This window comes from Carex rostrata, chromosome 20, assembly GCF_964058835.1.
Source record: "Carex rostrata chromosome 20, lpCarRost1.2, whole genome shotgun sequence".
Classification (NCBI taxonomy): domain Eukaryota; kingdom Viridiplantae; phylum Streptophyta; class Magnoliopsida; order Poales; family Cyperaceae; genus Carex; species Carex rostrata.
The window spans coordinates 6,349,723-6,366,594 of NC_135937.1; the positions used below are offsets into that span (position 1 = coordinate 6,349,723).

A 16,872-nucleotide genomic window follows, 5' to 3' on the forward strand; every position below is an offset into this window, starting at 1 on the left:
TTATGAGAGTTTCTAATCTGATGTGGCAGTTTCTAATATAGTTTTAGAGATGTGAAAGAATTTCTTATTTAGAAACTACGTAGGAAAGTTTTTTATTAAGAAATTATTTATAAACTCTATGCTAGTTAAATTATTGACTCAATTTTTATTTATTTATTTATTGTTAACGTGGCTTAATAGAAACTCTAAAATTAATTTTAGAGATATGAGAGAAAAACTCTAGAGACCTAAATTTCTAAAAGAAAGGTGATTAACAATTATTTAGAAATTCATTTGAGTTGCTGGAATATAGATGCTCTTAGTTGCATTATATAAAAAATGATTTGCATTATTTAAAGTTTCAACACTAATAAGCTCCATATATATCTCATTTGAGTTTTTTGAAATATATTATTTATTTTAAATCTACCTTATTATATAACAACTCAATTTACATATTATATGATACATATGATCTGCTCAACTCCCTTAATTAATCATATAAGATAACACATATATCCTAATTTGTCATATTAATTAAATCATCTTTAGTTTGTAATTGGAATCAACCTCCCATGAGTCTTGCTTTCTTGTGCCTTAGGCACTGTCACTTTAAGAACTCCATTCTCCATTGCGGCTTTCATGCCATCCACATTAGCATTCGACGGAAGGCGAACGGTGCGCAGGAACTTTTCGTTGCTTCTCTCAATGCGGTGCCACTTGTCACCCTTCTCCTCAGCTTCTTTGCTCCTCTGGCCGGTTATTTTGAGCACCTTCTCTTCCTCCACCTCGATTTTTACCTCGTCATTTTTCACACCAGGCAGATCAGTTATGAACACATGTGAGTTTGGTGTCTCCTTCCAGTCTAAGTTGGTGGTCGCATAAGCGGGTGTTGTGATAGGAAAGCTAGCTGCAGCAGCGGCGAAGGAAATTGCTTCAAATGGGTCCCATATATCGACATTCACGGTCTCATTGGTGTTGTTGTTCATGTTTTTGGCTTGTTTTCGGCCAAACATGCTCGGAATTATGGACATTTTTGCAAGTTATAGATCCTTTTATTTTTTATTTTTCTCCCTTGCTTACTCTTTTGCTTCAGTTAGGACTCGAGGAGGAGCATTTATAGGCACAAAGAGTTGATGAGTGGCATATTGAGGTGGCTAAGAGAGAATCTTAGGTTGTTCTAGACTGTCATAACAAGTGAAATCGGGTGAGGTTTGCTTATGGTAGATCCGAGATGGATCAGTCGGTACTGGTACATCACTATGTCATTCTGTTATCAGATCATGAAGGATCTGATCCAATTAATTACAAAGTAAATCCATACCCGCTTTGTTAGGTGGAATTAAAATGATTGTAATAGTTCTTTGGTTAGGTGTACAATGTAATATAGATGCTCAAAATGGTCCTTATTCTGATTGAGACATTGGGACCTCTACTTGAAAATTCCTTATCTTTCTTTACTTTGTTTTAGAAGTTTGGTATCTTTTTTTTTTCCAAATTTGGAGCTTAAACCTTCCTTGTCTAAAAGTTAACATATAGAAAAGAAAAAAAGTTGTGTTGGAGATTCTTTATCTTTCAATATAAAAAAATATATATATATTGTTAGAGAGGTTCTTCATCTTACTAATCATATTAACTTGGTTGATAATCTTGGCAACTTAAATTCTTAGTGTCATTGATTTATGAGGAGGGTTCATATGCCTTCATTTTTTGTACCTCTACCATGTCTCCATTTTTAAAAAAGTTATAAATTTAAATTTAAATCTTAAACGTCAAAATAAAACCGTTAGATGTGATTTATGTTATCCTCTATGTGCTCATAAAAAAAAATCACATTTCAATTTTATTTTCATGTGAATCAATAATTTGAAAAATCAACATTTAAAAATTATCTACATTAGTATGTTTTTACAAGCTTTTGATGACAACTAAAATAAAGTTGAAATGTCACAATTTTTTACACGTGCGTAGATAAAATAATGTAGATCATATCCAACAGTTTTAGTTTGACTTTTAAGTTTTAAATTTTAAATTATTAAAGTTCTTAAAAATAGAAGCATGATAAAGACACAAAAATGAAGGTATTTGAACCTTCTCTTGATTTATTGCTATATATGTGGCTATTATGATATATATATAAAAAAAAGACATTATATGTGGTAGTTTTATTTGTGTACTATATGTTTTATTTCATTTGATAATATTATTTATATACAAAGAAGTAACATCTCTAGAACTTTTAGTCAAAAACTAAGTAATTCTAGATCGAGATCAATCTGTCATATATAGATAAGAATTTACTTTATGGAAAACATGATCATTGAAGAATATATATGCTTCCTGACTTTTTAAGGGAAAATATTCCCCCACTGAGCATTTTTCTAATTTGATTGTGATTACGAGGATGGTTCTTCAAATCCACTTTCAAGTTTGCATTTGCCTGTTTGAAGCGGGTTGGTCCGATAATTTGATCCGATATCAGAAACTCAGAGGGTGCACGAATCTAAATTAGATCCGACGGTTCCGATCGAGCATCAGTCTGAATTATCAGACTGCTCCACACTACCTGTCGGACTCTCGGTTATGATCTTCTTCTTTTTTCTCTCTCTCTCTCTTTCTATGTATAGGGGCGTTATTTGAGTTGGTTAGATTAAAACTGTATTTTCAATAGCCAAATTAAAATTTTATTTTATTTTTAAAATTATAACTGAACTATTCGAATTAAATTTGTTAACCAATTAACAATCGAACCAAAATAATAAAAATAAATTTCACTTTGTTTGATTGAACCGAATTAAAAAAAAAAAATTTAATTTAATACATACACAAATACTTTTAACAATCATAAAAATAAATATGAATAATATATATAAGTTATTGGTATTATATACATTGGTCAAATCAAAAAAAATTTCTTCATTTTATTAAGTCCCAAAAAATCAACATTAAGAAAAAAAAAAGGTAGCAAACCATCAATCACACTAAAACATGAATTTTGAATCAATTTTGGTTGGTTCGATCTTTTTTATTTTGCAAAAAAATCGAAATCAAAACAAATTTTTTTTATTTTTGAAAAACAACAATGGTACCACCGATTTCATTCAGAAACCAAAAAGAGTACTTACAAAGATGTCCAAAATGAAGACCTAGTACAAGCACAAGTAATACATCTGTTCATAATTCAACATACGACAAATATTAAACACAAAACAGAGATAAGAAACTATCCAGGATTTCAACAACATAACTAAAATAACAAAAGTTTGCCAAATCTAAATTACTCCAAGTCACTCCAAATAATGGAGTCTTCATCTTCTGCCTGGACTTGAACGTTTCCAAACGTTCCATCCCTTCCAATAGGAGCTGTGGTGGCAACAGCATCTTCCGGTAGGTCTTCCTCCATTCTAGACATGGCAAGGAGTAGAGCCACTACTTCCTCCTCTGTGTTCAATTGATCTGGAAGATCCTTGACATCAGAGAGCATAATCAGAGATAGTTTTAAAAAAATAATTATCAATTCTAGATTGACACCAAAAGGTTAATAATGCAATAATTCTAGTACCCAATGATTTGGCTGAGGATGATCTGGTGTTATTAAAACAAATTTTATTCCTTTCTAATTAGACAGCTCAAAGAATGGCTCCCCTAATGAGTTCAAGTAATAGTTTATCCTTTAGGGGAATTACAGCATCAAGTAATCATAAATCATAATCAAATGAAAAGTTTTTAACGGTTTCAATCCAATCTCAAATTTGCCTTATAAGTACACTGAACCAAATAGTCAAATATTCTTTATTTTGTATCCCTCCATTCTGCAACCATTTATAAAATGATCTAACTGAAAATAAATGATTGGAAGACCATTTCCAAATAAGTTTATCAATTAGGAAATTGTCTAAGGTGAAGTGTATAAATTGTTCTTTAATTTGCATCCACTCATGCAGATAAATGCCAGTAAACTATCTATTGAATTCCAGGTGTAAATATGACCTAACAAATGCTAAAGCTATAAAGATGAATCTATCTTGTACTATAGAGAAGAGATTAAAAAATTGGTGTTGTAGATGATACTCATAACACCATCTATCTAGTCAAAATGCACTAGATGAGAATCCCCACTCCTAAGTTTATCCACATAACTTGTGTTGCTTCTCTGTATTGAATGAAGTAGTTAAGTCTCTACAGCAAAAATATGTACAAAAGTAAAGATTTCAGATAAGCTCTACCTCTCTCTCTAGCGACTCTGAAGGACAAAAAAAAGGTGATTAGATAACAATATGCTCTACCTCTCTATCTTAAAAAGTGTGTTATTTTACTAGATTTAAGATATTCGAGTGATTAAAAGTAGGATTAGAAGTAAATCTAGTAAAATAATAGATGTAGAATTTAGAGAGTAATTAAAGATGATTAGATAATTTTGAGTAATATACATGATTTCGTAAGAATAAAGTAGATCTAAGAATTAGAGTCACTTAATTCGTTATAAAATATTTATTTTTTTTATCAAATATAAAAAATTGATGTAATTGAAAATTCAACCGAACTGATCTATTTATTCTGAAATACCGAACCATGTAATCCAAACTTTTTTGGTCCAGTTGAAAAACAAATAAACTGGCCGAATGATAGAGATCTGATCCATTAGATTATTATTGGACGGCTTCTGTTTGTGTGCCATACAAATAAAAATTAAATGGTTCAGTTATTGACAACAAACATTGAAGAGGGGAAAAATTGTACAATAATATAAAAATTTACGCGCCAGGTAGGGGTCGAACCTACGACCTTCTGCTTAGGAAACAGACGCTCTATCCACTGAGCTACAGGCGCTTGTTATGTACCATTCTAATATTTTTATATTAATTCTATTTTACAAGTAAAAAAAAGTAAGGCTAAAAGGACAGAACTATATACGTTATTCGGCTCACAGGAATAAAACTGTTTGTACATGGTAACAATAATTTGGAATGTAGGTTTGCCTGAGAATAAGAATAAACTTCAGCCAGGTTAAAAATGTTTAATTGACAGAAACAAATTTTTAAATGAATTTTTTAATAATATGCTCTAGTACGACTGTACGAGAGAATGAGTTCGGCTAACGTGATTCCTCTAGTATTTCAACAATATACTTTCATCAGTCTCTAAAATATATCAAATCAGTTTCAAACTATAAATCCAAACCGATCTCCTTATTGAGAGTTTCGTTTCCATATAGATTTTTAAATTTTCAAACTTATTTACTATCAAAATCCTTCATATTTTGACCGCTTGATTTCACAATAAATAAATTCGATTTTTTTTTATATAGAAACAAAGCTCTCGTTAAGAGAATTTGTTTGAATGGTTTTAATTTGTCGTTTAAAATCGATTCGATAAATTTTAAAGACCAAAAACATATTATTGAAATACTAGCGTTGAAGACACGACCTTTAACATCATCATGCGGTAGAATTTGAGAGATTATGGCTCAATTACAATACAACCTACAAGGCAATAATTGCAAAGATTGTGATGTCAAATAGCATTATAGCAACAAAGATTGTTAATGGTTGGTAGACGAATCACTGTTTTTCATGAGTTCTCTCACAAGACCTTGAGCAGATAAATCAGGCGAAAAGCATTTCCCATTCCCTAATAGTACTTCTGCAACTTGCCAATGGATGTTTATATTAGGGAAACGTGATACACAGAGAAACTCAAGTATTTCATAATGTCACAGGATGCTTCCTGTCAATAGAATTTCAGAAATTTCGACTGGTTTCAGTGATCACTACATCTCAGACTTCTCTGGTGCAGTCTGGAAACATTTCTCAAGTTGACACAAATTATAATATCTAAAGTTGGAGAACAAATACAATATGAAGTTGGGGCAAAAACATGAAAAAGCTTGCAACATGACTGAGACAACACAATAGATAAAACAATGCTTAGCAGCCATTAAACAATGAGAGCTACTTTTACCAAAACTGACAAGTACCAATTCTCTCATAATATTCTACAAGATGCAAGTTAGTATCTTTTATAAAGATAACTGTCATTATTTATTTCCATATGAAAATGCCGTCAAGAAAAAGGTTCCTCAATTTACATGAAGAAGATGAAAGTTACATATATTTCAAAACAAACGCCCCAAATCCAATACCAAGAAAAGTTGCGATGGCAATGCCAAAGATGCCCGCAAGAATACCAGGTACAATCAATGAGGTCCACCCCTTAGCAGTTGCCATTCCACAAGCTGTAGTAGGGCCTCCCACATTTGCATTCGAGGCAATCAGCAATAGCTTCTTCTCAAAGCCGAGAATTTTTCCCACCCCCAAAATGATTGCAAGATGCACTGCCACTTGAATAAATGAGAATGCGAAAATCCCCGGTGTTGTGTTGATTACATTTGTTATGCTTCCATTCGCTCCCACCACAGTGAAGAAAACCTAGAAATTTGCTTTAAACATTAAATTACATGAAAATTGCTATCTAACGGTTTTAGTTTGCTTGCTTGTATCAGGGGTACAAGACCATATATCCGGTAATGCCAGTGCCAGAGACTTTCATGATTTCCTAAAAAACATCAGATCAGGTGCATGCCCTATCATTTGCAGGGGCCTAAACAAAATTGTGCAAAGATATAGTTGAACTACCTGCATGAGGATTAAGGCCATTGCCTCACCAGTAGGTGCCAGCTTGGTGAAATAAGAAGGAAAAATAGTAGCTAATGCCACAGCAATAGCAGTTACACAAGGGAGGTTGCCGCCTCGTATGCCGAAATAACTTGTTATGGAACTTCCCATCTTGCATATTGCAAATGATATGGCGATAGCTACTGCACTCTCCAGTACTGGCAGCTTGTTGTTTTCTCCAGTCAGTTTGCTAATTTCTTCTGTATCTCCTAAAATTTTAAAAAATGCACCATTAATGTGTCGTGTGTAAAAGATTGAATTTGTGGATTAAGTTGAAGAAAATACAGACTAATGGAGTATTTGATGAGTGATAACTGCAATACTGAGAGTTAATTAAGAGTAAATTGAGTTTTATCAAGACCAAATTAGGCTCCACTTGAGGCATTGTATTCAGTCAAAATGAAGAGTGAGGCTATGGCATAGCACACAATGGTCTGTATTTTGAATCAATATATCTGTTGACAAAGTTCAAATAGTCGATTTGAACCATTCAGTATGATCTTCATATGAAAATATACTTGCAGACTAAATATTACATCTTTTAGAAATTTTTTCACTATTTTCTTAGATAGAAAATCACTACTTTTGTATGGTCTAGAATCTTTAGATCAAGTGATTTTCTGCCAGTCTAAATTTTTTCTAAAAAATGTAAAATTGATGTACAAGTACATAGTCTTATGGTGATTAGGGTTGTTAATGATCCAAGTTCGAGCGAATTGGGGTATGCTCGTGCTCGGTTCATTAAGTTAATGAGCGAGTCAACTAAGGTTGAGAAGGCAGTGCCGAGTTGACAACTGTGCTCGTGCTCAACTCGTTAAATGCTCGAGTTGACTCGTGCTCATTAAGTGACTCGTTAAGAAATCAAGCCTATAGGCAATTTTGAATTTTGTTTCGAGTTTTTTTTTGTTTCAAAACTAGACAAACTGATAAGTGATAGCTAATTCCTCCAATAAAAAATATTGGCATACTGACATCCCGAGTTGTACAACCAGACTCAATTTAATTTGAATTTGTATCCGGTTGGGAACTACTTAGGATTGGATGTGGCATGATTTCATGTATTCAGTTCTTAATGAGCGAGTTGGCGTATGCTCATGCTCAGTTCATTACGTTAACGAGCGAGTTGATGATGAGCGAGTTGTTAGTGAGCGCGTTATGAGCGAATCACGAGTTATGGGTGATTTTCTCATCCCTAATGGTGATCATGTTGAACGGTTCATATCAATTAATTGGACTATGAGAACAGAGATATTGATCCAAAGTACGGACCAATATGCGCAAGGCATAGTACCATAGCCTCACTCCAAAATGAAATAATCTTGACTCAGGCTTAATTTGCACAAATTAAGCTTCATTGAGGCTCCATATTACAACTACTCTTATAAAAATTTAGGGATAAAAAGTTTACCGACCACTGCTGGAAGAGGTAGAAGCCTCAGCCGGTATAGAAGAGGCCAATGCAAAGAGCGTGGTGAAGTACACAGCACATATCACATTGTCAGCTGCCAGGCCGGCCGCTAAAACAGATGGAGATGTACCGAGTGCTTCTGATACTGCCACATAATTCACCGCTGAAAATTTATAAAATTTATATAAAATCAACATTGTTTTCATTGCATAGAAGAAGTTGCAAGTAATAATGGACTAGAATGATATAGGAAGTTGTCAAAATGATTTTCTATTTTGATAGTTTTTGCATAATATCTTCTTTACTTCAACACTTTTTAGTTTTCCTAATTTAATTCTCCATTCTCTTATTTGGGGCTTATGACAAACTTGGAGCTAACATTCCAGGAGAAACTATCAGACTTTCTTGATTTTTGAGTAACTCATAACATACTATTTAGTATGAAAAAAGTTTAAAATAACCACAAGAATATGACATTTCCACTGTGGAAAAAAAGCGGTTAAGAGCTTTAATTTGAAAGAAATACCAGAACAGTACTTGTTGGTATTAGACAAGTTTAAATAATTTGAAAATTGAGAATAATAAGAGGTCTTAAAAGAAAATGGAACTCCTTTAGTGTGCACTGGAGGGGTTCCAGGGGTTGTTTTAACATACCTCCACCAATATGCCGTGCCATTAAGGCTGCTGCAATCTTCCAGCTGTCTTGCCCAAGTGATCGCATCGGTACAAGTAAATATGCCACTACCGTACCAATTGTTGTAGCCACTGTCAGAAATAAAATAATGGTTTACACATTATTTAATTAAGATGCAGACATTTAAAACATGTAAAGAAATTATATCTGCGTCTTTTTCATATAGTAAAAAACCAAGGCACCTTTGGAAAGTAATGGACAAAATAATAATGTTCTTTTAAACAATTTCTATTAAAAAAATGGAAAGTAGGTATGTGGAGAGAGAGAAGGAGAGAGGGTACCAGATCCAACTAAAAATGCGAGGAGGAGAGTACCAGTAGACCTCAGCACACGGCGTAAGTCAGCATTAAATAGCAGTAAGGGTATAGCGAGGGGTAAAAGGTGTTCTAAGACAACCTTGTATGCAGGCGCATCTGATGCAACAATACCTACACTACTTGCGGCAAGCCCCACCAGGGTACTGACAAGGGCCCCACTCAGTGTACTCCCTAGTTTAGTCTTCTCTGACCTGGAAGAAAAATAAAGAAAGTATTTCAGTACCAAACTTCCATGTCTAAATCATACATCCGGTGAATTTAGTGGGGTCAGCTTTGAAGAAATTTTCATTATCCAATGAAATTTTCATGAAATGAGTCAGGTTAGTTGACACCACTGGGCCTTAACTACCTCCACCACTGAGTGGGCAGAAGCAATTTGCTGATGGCCTCATGTACCTAATATGAGATAACATTGTGGAACAATAATAAATATGCGCATGTGTCATCCAAAGCCATAATTCTTGCACAGTATCAGATATAATCCAGGGACATAATGGTCATGCACTGAACCGTACCAGTATTGTACTTGCAGCGCACCAGAACTGTTCAGCTAAGGGTATTTATGTAAACAAAATAAATAAGGATAGTACTTGATCCAAATAATAGACGTGCTGCAGTTAAGTACTGGTTATCAAATAGTTTATATTCCATGAGGACATTTGCATAATAATAAATTCATTGAGGATGGAGATGTGACATTTACCAGGTTTCAGAGAGATGAAATGAAATACAAATTTAGACAATACTATGTAAAATGCAATAGTCATTTCATTACAGAGCCAAATAATAATAAGATTTATGAGGGATCGACGTGAAAAGTTACCAGATGCCAAAAGCGCCAGCAGTGAAGAGAGCGGTCCAGTTGCCCCATTGGTCGTTGGGAGAGATCAGAGGCGCAGAGGGAAGCTGCAAGGAAGCTGAGATCACCACTTCTTGTGACCGCTTCTGTCGGAGAGAGAGATGAGGTAAGGACCTGGGCCGGGAGGAGGGTGGAAGGTGTTTTGATCCGACCGGTTCGTAGGAGTGGACCGAACCGGTAGTTGGCTGAAGTCGGACCGGAAGGCGAACGGAGAGGTGGGACGAGAGAGCCATGAGAGCGAACGAATCGAGAGGGTGGATCGGGTGACTGTGGAGTATGCAAACAGGGGGAGGAGCAGATGTAGAACAACAGATGCCATTTTTGGCCCCACACTCACGGAGGTCGGATGGAGTCTGAAAACCTGCTTAAAATAGTTTCTCTGGAGCCCAGTACTCGCGTGTCGGACTCGTGTGTCAACGGCCAATGACATCCGACATGATTGGAGTTTCTGCGGTTCTGCCTTTCTGCGATCAGATGGTGGGTCCCATGAATAAATAAAACAATAAACATTATTTAATTTAAAAAATTTGTACTTAAACATATTTTATATATATTTTAAATAAAATATTATAAGTTCTGTAAACTTGATTTCTGTATTTAACATGAAAAATTAATTTAATTCTTATAACTTGTAACTCTGGCCTCGCTCTTAACAGTGAACATGAGTATCCAACTCACCATTTACATGAGTACCCAACTCACTATTTTGTACAGACAATCCTATCTTTTGTCAAATTAAATTCTGACATATTATTATTATTATTATTATTAATTTAGCATTTGAGGGTATGATGCGAAGCAAATTTGTGAACGGTTGGCATAAATGCAATAGTAAGCTTGCCTCTCATGTACATCAATAAAATAGGAGTAAAAATTTGGGGTACTTTTGAAAACATGCTTACTACTAAATGACCCTTATCTGGGGTGCTTTAAAAAAATAAAAAGAGGAGCTGTCTCATAAACGGTTCAATTAATTGTTTTAGAAAAAAACACAATAAATGCATCTTCTACTAATTGAATTTGATATTCATTAATTGTCTTTTATGTTTTTCTATTTTATTTCATCTGCTATTAATTATTTTTCATCTTCTTTTAATTATTTTTTATCTTTTAATATTATAATTGTTGTTTTTCATATTATACTAGTCAATCTACTACTAATTATATTTCATCACATTCTAATTATATTTTTTTTTCATCTTCGTTTAATTATCTTTTATCTTGTAATTATTATCTTTCATGTTCTTCTAATTAACATTATTTGTTAGACATATTTGACAATATTGTTTATAAACCAACATTCCAGTACAGGTGCAAATACTTATCTTATTCAAACAAACCATTACAAAATTGTGACAACTAACCTGAGATTAAATGTTTTGGCGTTTTCAAAAAAATAAAATTTAAAGTAGGTAAATTTGACCCTCTATTTAATTGCTTATATTTCTCACAAAAGCAACTTCACTGCAGAAAAGAAAAGAAGTAAATCTACTCTCCCTGAAATTTTACAACCCACAAGCAAAGTCTCTGAGAATACTATTAGACAACATATAGAATCCAAAACCACAGTACTATAAGCATTAAGAGAATATGGCAAATTCAAATGAATCATTGATGCTGATGCAATAACGTTTATTCTGTGTAAGTTATGAAACCTAGGAAAACCTTTTTATTTTATTCAAGAGAAGCCATATCTATGGCCACAATGTTTTGGTGTACTTCTGAAATATTTATTCCAAAAGATGTGCGCTTTGGTAGTGATTGACAGCATCCTTGAGAGTCTCTTCTAATGGCCTGAATTTCCATCCTAGCAATTGAAGCTTCTTAGAGCTATAAACCTTCCCTTTTTCTACTTCTACAATGCTAAATCACAAAATAGTATATGGTCAATTAAGTGAAAATCATGGTCCTTTGAGAATTACAAGCCTCCTAGAAGTAAATTGTTCATCGCAACTTAACAAGATTTCTTACCATCCAATTCAAATAATTTTGGGAATCACTAAAAGCCATCGGTCAGTTTAGTTCAATTTCAAGTTTGACAAAAATAGACAGAAGACATGTTTGAAGTCAAACTAACCTAACAGTTAAGTACTGCTTCAAAAGATCAAAAACAATTTGGTTTAGTTCACACAAGCAATAAAATCTGTGTTCTTTTCCATGTACCACAAAATATTAAGTGCAATTGACAAAAGAACCCAGAATCTTATGTTTTTTTGCCAGTGAACCAGTAAATATTTATAAGCCATAGTAGTTTCAGAACTTACTTTTTAGGATAATTATAATTTGGAAAAAGGGCCTTGAGGAGTTCAATCAAGTACTGTGTATTAATGGCATGTGAGTTGGCGATATGCCGACCTGATGCCTCCTGTTTTTCATACACCAAAAGCAATGCCTCTGCCAAATCTCTTACATCCACTACATTTCTAGTGGTATTTTCTACTGTTTCACGGGTTCCTGTCCACGTTCCAAGTTCAAGAAAAATCAATAATTGTAGTAATTTTTTGTTGCCAAAAAAAGGACATTTTTACTTTTATGTTTTCAAGTTTGACATTTTCATGTGTGGCCCCTCAAAACTGCAAACACAACAAAAACCTGTGGAGTACAAAACTTCGTTTGTACTCCATGAAACGTTGGAATCGCCACTGATGTAGCCTCTAAAACTTCAGAATTGATGTAACCTATAAAATATCAGAATTATAATGTATACACCTTCCTCATAGAAAGAAGAGAAGGCTAGGTATTCTGTGCCCACAAAATTTGGACATGAATGAACGAGAACTAGCAATATACATGAGAGATATCTAGATCAGGACAGAGAATATAGAAATTCAATGATATATCTCGGGTAATTTTTGGCACTGTGTCAACAAAATCGCAAGTGAATTATAGGTGATGTCAATTAATAATTCATCAAGAAGATATAAAATGTTTATATTTCTGAAATACTTGTACCTCAAAATTTAATCAGTACATATTTTTCTGGTCATATATATTAGATTTGAAGCTTTACGGTGCAAGGATTATAAAATTCCCATTACCTTTGATGAGATTGATTAGAACCAAACTGCTAGCATTAATGGTTGATTGAAGCATGGGACCGATAATCAAGGTTGGGCAAACCGTCACAACATCCAATGCAGTTTTTGATGCAAAATCGAGTGCCTCTCTCTCAGCAATTGTCTTTGATAGGCAATACCAGTTCTGGTAACAGAAAAAAAAATGTGCAAGTCGTGCTTTATACCAAAAATGTTTGATTAATACATAGATTTTCTAAATTACCCAACATTATAAACTTTATATATGAATATTCTTACCCAAAAAGCCAACATTTGAAATATTTAAACTTTGCCATTAAAAGAAGAGGGTTAAGTCATTTGAAAGCAACCAATCTGCCCTTAATAACAAAACAATTTACACAAAATTACAAGAAAATATTACCATTGCAATTTAAACAGTATAACATTGAGTACTGCTTGTAGATGAGTGAACAAGAAAATACTACCATTGCAATTTAAACAGTATAACATTGAGTACTGCTTGTAGATGAGTGATGGGTGATTGGTTTTTTTATTTGTAATTTCTGTAAAATCTTGGGGGAATCTACAAAATCCCATTCTTATAATAAGTATAAAAACAAAACAGATGAGAAACCTCAGTGGTTCTACAATAGAGCTCATCGGACCAGCACGACTCATCAAAGACCTCACCATTCCAATCTGGTTTCATAGATATGGCAGATACAGACGACACCATAACAACTCTCTTCACTTTAGCCTCAAGACTTGCCTTCAGTACATTCTTTGTACCAGTCACTGCTGGTTCAAGCACTTCTACCTTCATTCATATAAAATATGGTTAAAGACAAATAAATCATCAAGGTTTGGGTTTCGACATTTCAGCTTAGGGTTATTTAGTGTCTCAAAAACAAATGGATTTTGGGTTTCTAGAGTCAGGTCAGTTTTGGTACGTGCAACTGTGCAAGGTTAGGGTCAGGTTCAAATTCAGGCTGCACAGGTGTAACTTTCTCAACCAGTACGCTGAGTACAATACAGATTCAGGATTAATTAATGTACTGAATACTGATAATGGCAAGTACAGCATTCCACAGTGTAGACATATATACCTCTGGATTGGGAACTTTAGAGAAAGGGACAGGACTAGCTACATGGAAGACCCCTTCACAACCTGCCACAGCGGATACAACACTAACAAAGTCAAGTAAATCCGCCTTAAAAAGGATGAGGTTTTCTGAGGCGTTCTCCAGTAGCTTAAGGTGTGCATACTTCTCATCAGCTGCAAATCAAAATTCATACATAAAAAAGTTATCTCTAACATAATGTTTTTTAAGATTTCATACGAGTTATGATGGAATTTTATTTGCTAAGTTAAACTAGGAAAAAAAGAACAGATAAAGATAAATTGGTCCTAAACAATGACATAGACAAAATTCAAAAGTTACACTAACAGGGATCTCTAACAGTGCCATGAACGATGAATCCTTTGGAGAGAAGCAGCTTCACGAGCCATGAAGCAGCGAAGCCTCCTGCTCCAGTCACGCACACTCTCTTCTTCTCCATTCCTGCCCCCTACCCTCTCTCTCTCGCTAGCTATAATCCCTTCTAAGAATTAATTGGAAGTGTCTAGCAGAAACACACACTCGATCTAGAAAAAGAAAAATGCGGTAAGGCGGCGCCTCTCCAACAATAATACAGAAAGATTTGGCGATGGAGAGATCTCAACGTTCCATTTTAGATCGTACATCCCACAGAAATCCTTATTTTTCAATGTAATCAGGCAAAACGGTCAGGATCATCCAACGATAAACAGGCAATTGGAGAGGAGATCGCGTCTAATCTCTACCACATATACCCAATGGGTGCGTATCCTCTGAGATATCTCAACTTTTGCGTGACCGACGTGTCCGGTGCCTATTCGGGGGTGATGTAGGGGTCAGTATTATGTGTGCTTTGAGATTCGTGCAGAACGTATTTGAAAGGTTGTGATATTCCAAAAAGTCACGCAAAATATGAGATATCTCAGAGGATGCGAATTCCAATAGGCTTGAGGCCCTGAATAAAAGTGTCGTGCCGTACTAAAATTTTCTAGTTCCTGTCCTGTACAACAACATCTGGGAAATAAATCTGTTGTGATCCAAAGAGATTGCAGAGACCTGTTATTTCAAATCCAACATTTTTTTGTTTTGAGATTTGTGCACAAAAAACAGCTTTTATTGAGATGCGTGTATTTCAAAATATGAAAGGTTGTATTTGAAATAACAGGTCCTGCAATCCCTTTGGATCGCATCAGATTTATTTCCCAAAATCTGAGCAATTGGAGAGATGATAGGCCTTTAAACCTTAATTTTTTTAATGATTTGAGAAAGGGCCTTTAACTTTAAACCTTGATTTTTTTTTTATTAGTAGAAAATCACTGATTTTAGATGGTCTAGAATTTGTTTACTATTTAAAAATAGTAAAACAATATTAAATTTGATCTGCAAGTATATTTTAATATGAAAATCATGTAGAGTATTTCGACTTTTAAAACTAAGATATCAATTCATGACACGAACCGTTGCATAATAAGCATATTAACATGACCTCACTTTTATAAAATACTTTTTTTTAGTAAAGTTGGAAATCAAGCCACCCGACTATTTAATACCCTTATTGTTACAATAAAGGATTTCTCGTATTTGAATTTCGAACCCATGACCTCTCACATAGAGAACGTGTGTCTTTGTCACTAGACCAGATACTAGCTCTTATTTTTATAAAATACTTGATAGAAATAAATTTGTCATTTCTAGAACTCGAATTTGATATGCATCCTGAGAGAGAAATTGTAATGGAGAAAGTAAACAAAAACATAAAGAAACAAATGTACTCTCTAGCCCATGGCTCATGTTAAGAAACGAGTCCATATCCTCATATGTCCCTCGGATTCGTATCTTCTTAGGTATTGTAGAGGATTATTCTCATTTTACGGTTTGAGATTAAATCTCAATCAGTTTGAAATTCGAGCTAGTACAGGGGAGTATTATTGGGCTTTGAGATTCGTACCAAGTTAAAAAGAACGATCCAGATCTACCAATTGTAAAATATTTCCTTATCAGATATTGGAGATGATGTGAATTCCTGTCCTCTAGAGGTAAGGTAACATTAGAACATCTACATTCCTGAAACTCTTGGAGTTTCTAAATAGCTATTAACTAATTTTTAGAAACTTTATCTCTGAAAGTTTATAAACCCTCACATTCCTGAAACTCAAAATTAGAGTTTCTTAATTGCCACATCAGCAAATAAATTACAAGAGAAAAGAATTTCAGTAAATTATTTGGCCACGTCAGAGTTTATAAACGGTTTCTTATTAAGAAACTTTGGAGCAAAGTTGCTAAATAAGAAACTCATCTGCATCCCTGAAACTGGTTTAGAAACTGCCACATCAGATTAGAAACTCAAAGAGTTTCAGGGATGAAGATGCTCTTATATTTATGTTTAGACAGGGATTAATACATTTTATGGTAGAATGTATGAAACTCCTTTAATATTAGTGCCGATTTTGACTAACGGTCTGATTCTAAACATAAATATTATATTACCTTAGTTATATGAATTCAAGAAACTGCATTAGACCATGTCCATATATGAATTTCGAATACCTTTGGTACTAACGGGATTTTGATTTTTGGTCAGTTTGTCAATACTCTAATTGTAGCTTTCACAAAAAAAAAAAAAAAAACATCTTTATTCGTTACCTAGAAATCATTTTAAAATTTTAACGATTTATTTTCATATACTTACAATTGTGGATCGTTTACATAAATCTAAATTAAAAAATCTTTTGCTGTAATAATAGAGAGAGAACTTTAGAGGCTTGACCTCCATCTTTCTCTAAAAAAAAATATCAATATTTTTTAATTTTCTATGAGTTGAATCAGG

General features: G+C 33.9%; 3 protein-coding genes and 1 non-coding gene across 4 annotated transcripts; all 4 read right to left on the minus strand.

Moving 5' to 3' along the window:
* Window positions 1–388: 388 nt before the first annotated feature.
* LOC144572371 (18.9 kDa heat shock protein-like) lies at window positions 389–1,049 on the minus strand. The gene has a single exon (XM_078321923.1). The coding sequence runs from the start codon at window positions 1,011–1,013 to the stop codon at window positions 528–530; it is 486 nt and encodes a 161-aa protein (XP_078178049.1). The 5' UTR covers window positions 1,014–1,049; the 3' UTR covers window positions 389–527.
* A 3,687-nt stretch (window positions 1,050–4,736) lies between these two features.
* On the minus strand, window positions 4,737–4,809 carry TRNAR-CCU (transfer RNA arginine (anticodon CCU)). Its single transcript has one exon. It is a non-coding gene; the product is annotated as a tRNA-Arg (tRNA).
* A 1,137-nt stretch (window positions 4,810–5,946) lies between these two features.
* LOC144572456 (uncharacterized) lies at window positions 5,947–10,243 on the minus strand. The gene is made up of 6 exons (XM_078322046.1): window positions 9,896–10,243; window positions 9,037–9,263; window positions 8,716–8,826; window positions 8,066–8,224; window positions 6,615–6,862; window positions 5,947–6,407 (listed from the first exon to the last, which is right to left on the minus strand). Exons 1-6 carry the CDS (start codon window positions 10,162–10,164, stop codon window positions 6,084–6,086), a joined length of 1,338 nt encoding a protein of 445 aa, XP_078178172.1. The 5' UTR covers window positions 10,165–10,243; the 3' UTR covers window positions 5,947–6,083.
* A 1,157-nt stretch (window positions 10,244–11,400) lies between these two features.
* Window positions 11,401–14,648, minus strand: LOC144572544 (cinnamoyl-CoA reductase 1-like). The gene is made up of 6 exons (XM_078322148.1): window positions 14,397–14,648; window positions 14,055–14,224; window positions 13,583–13,765; window positions 12,970–13,132; window positions 12,196–12,385; window positions 11,401–11,794 (listed from the first exon to the last, which is right to left on the minus strand). Exons 1-6 carry the CDS (start codon window positions 14,506–14,508, stop codon window positions 11,662–11,664), a joined length of 951 nt encoding a protein of 316 aa, XP_078178274.1. The 5' UTR covers window positions 14,509–14,648; the 3' UTR covers window positions 11,401–11,661.
* Window positions 14,649–16,872: the final 2,224 nt, after the last annotated feature.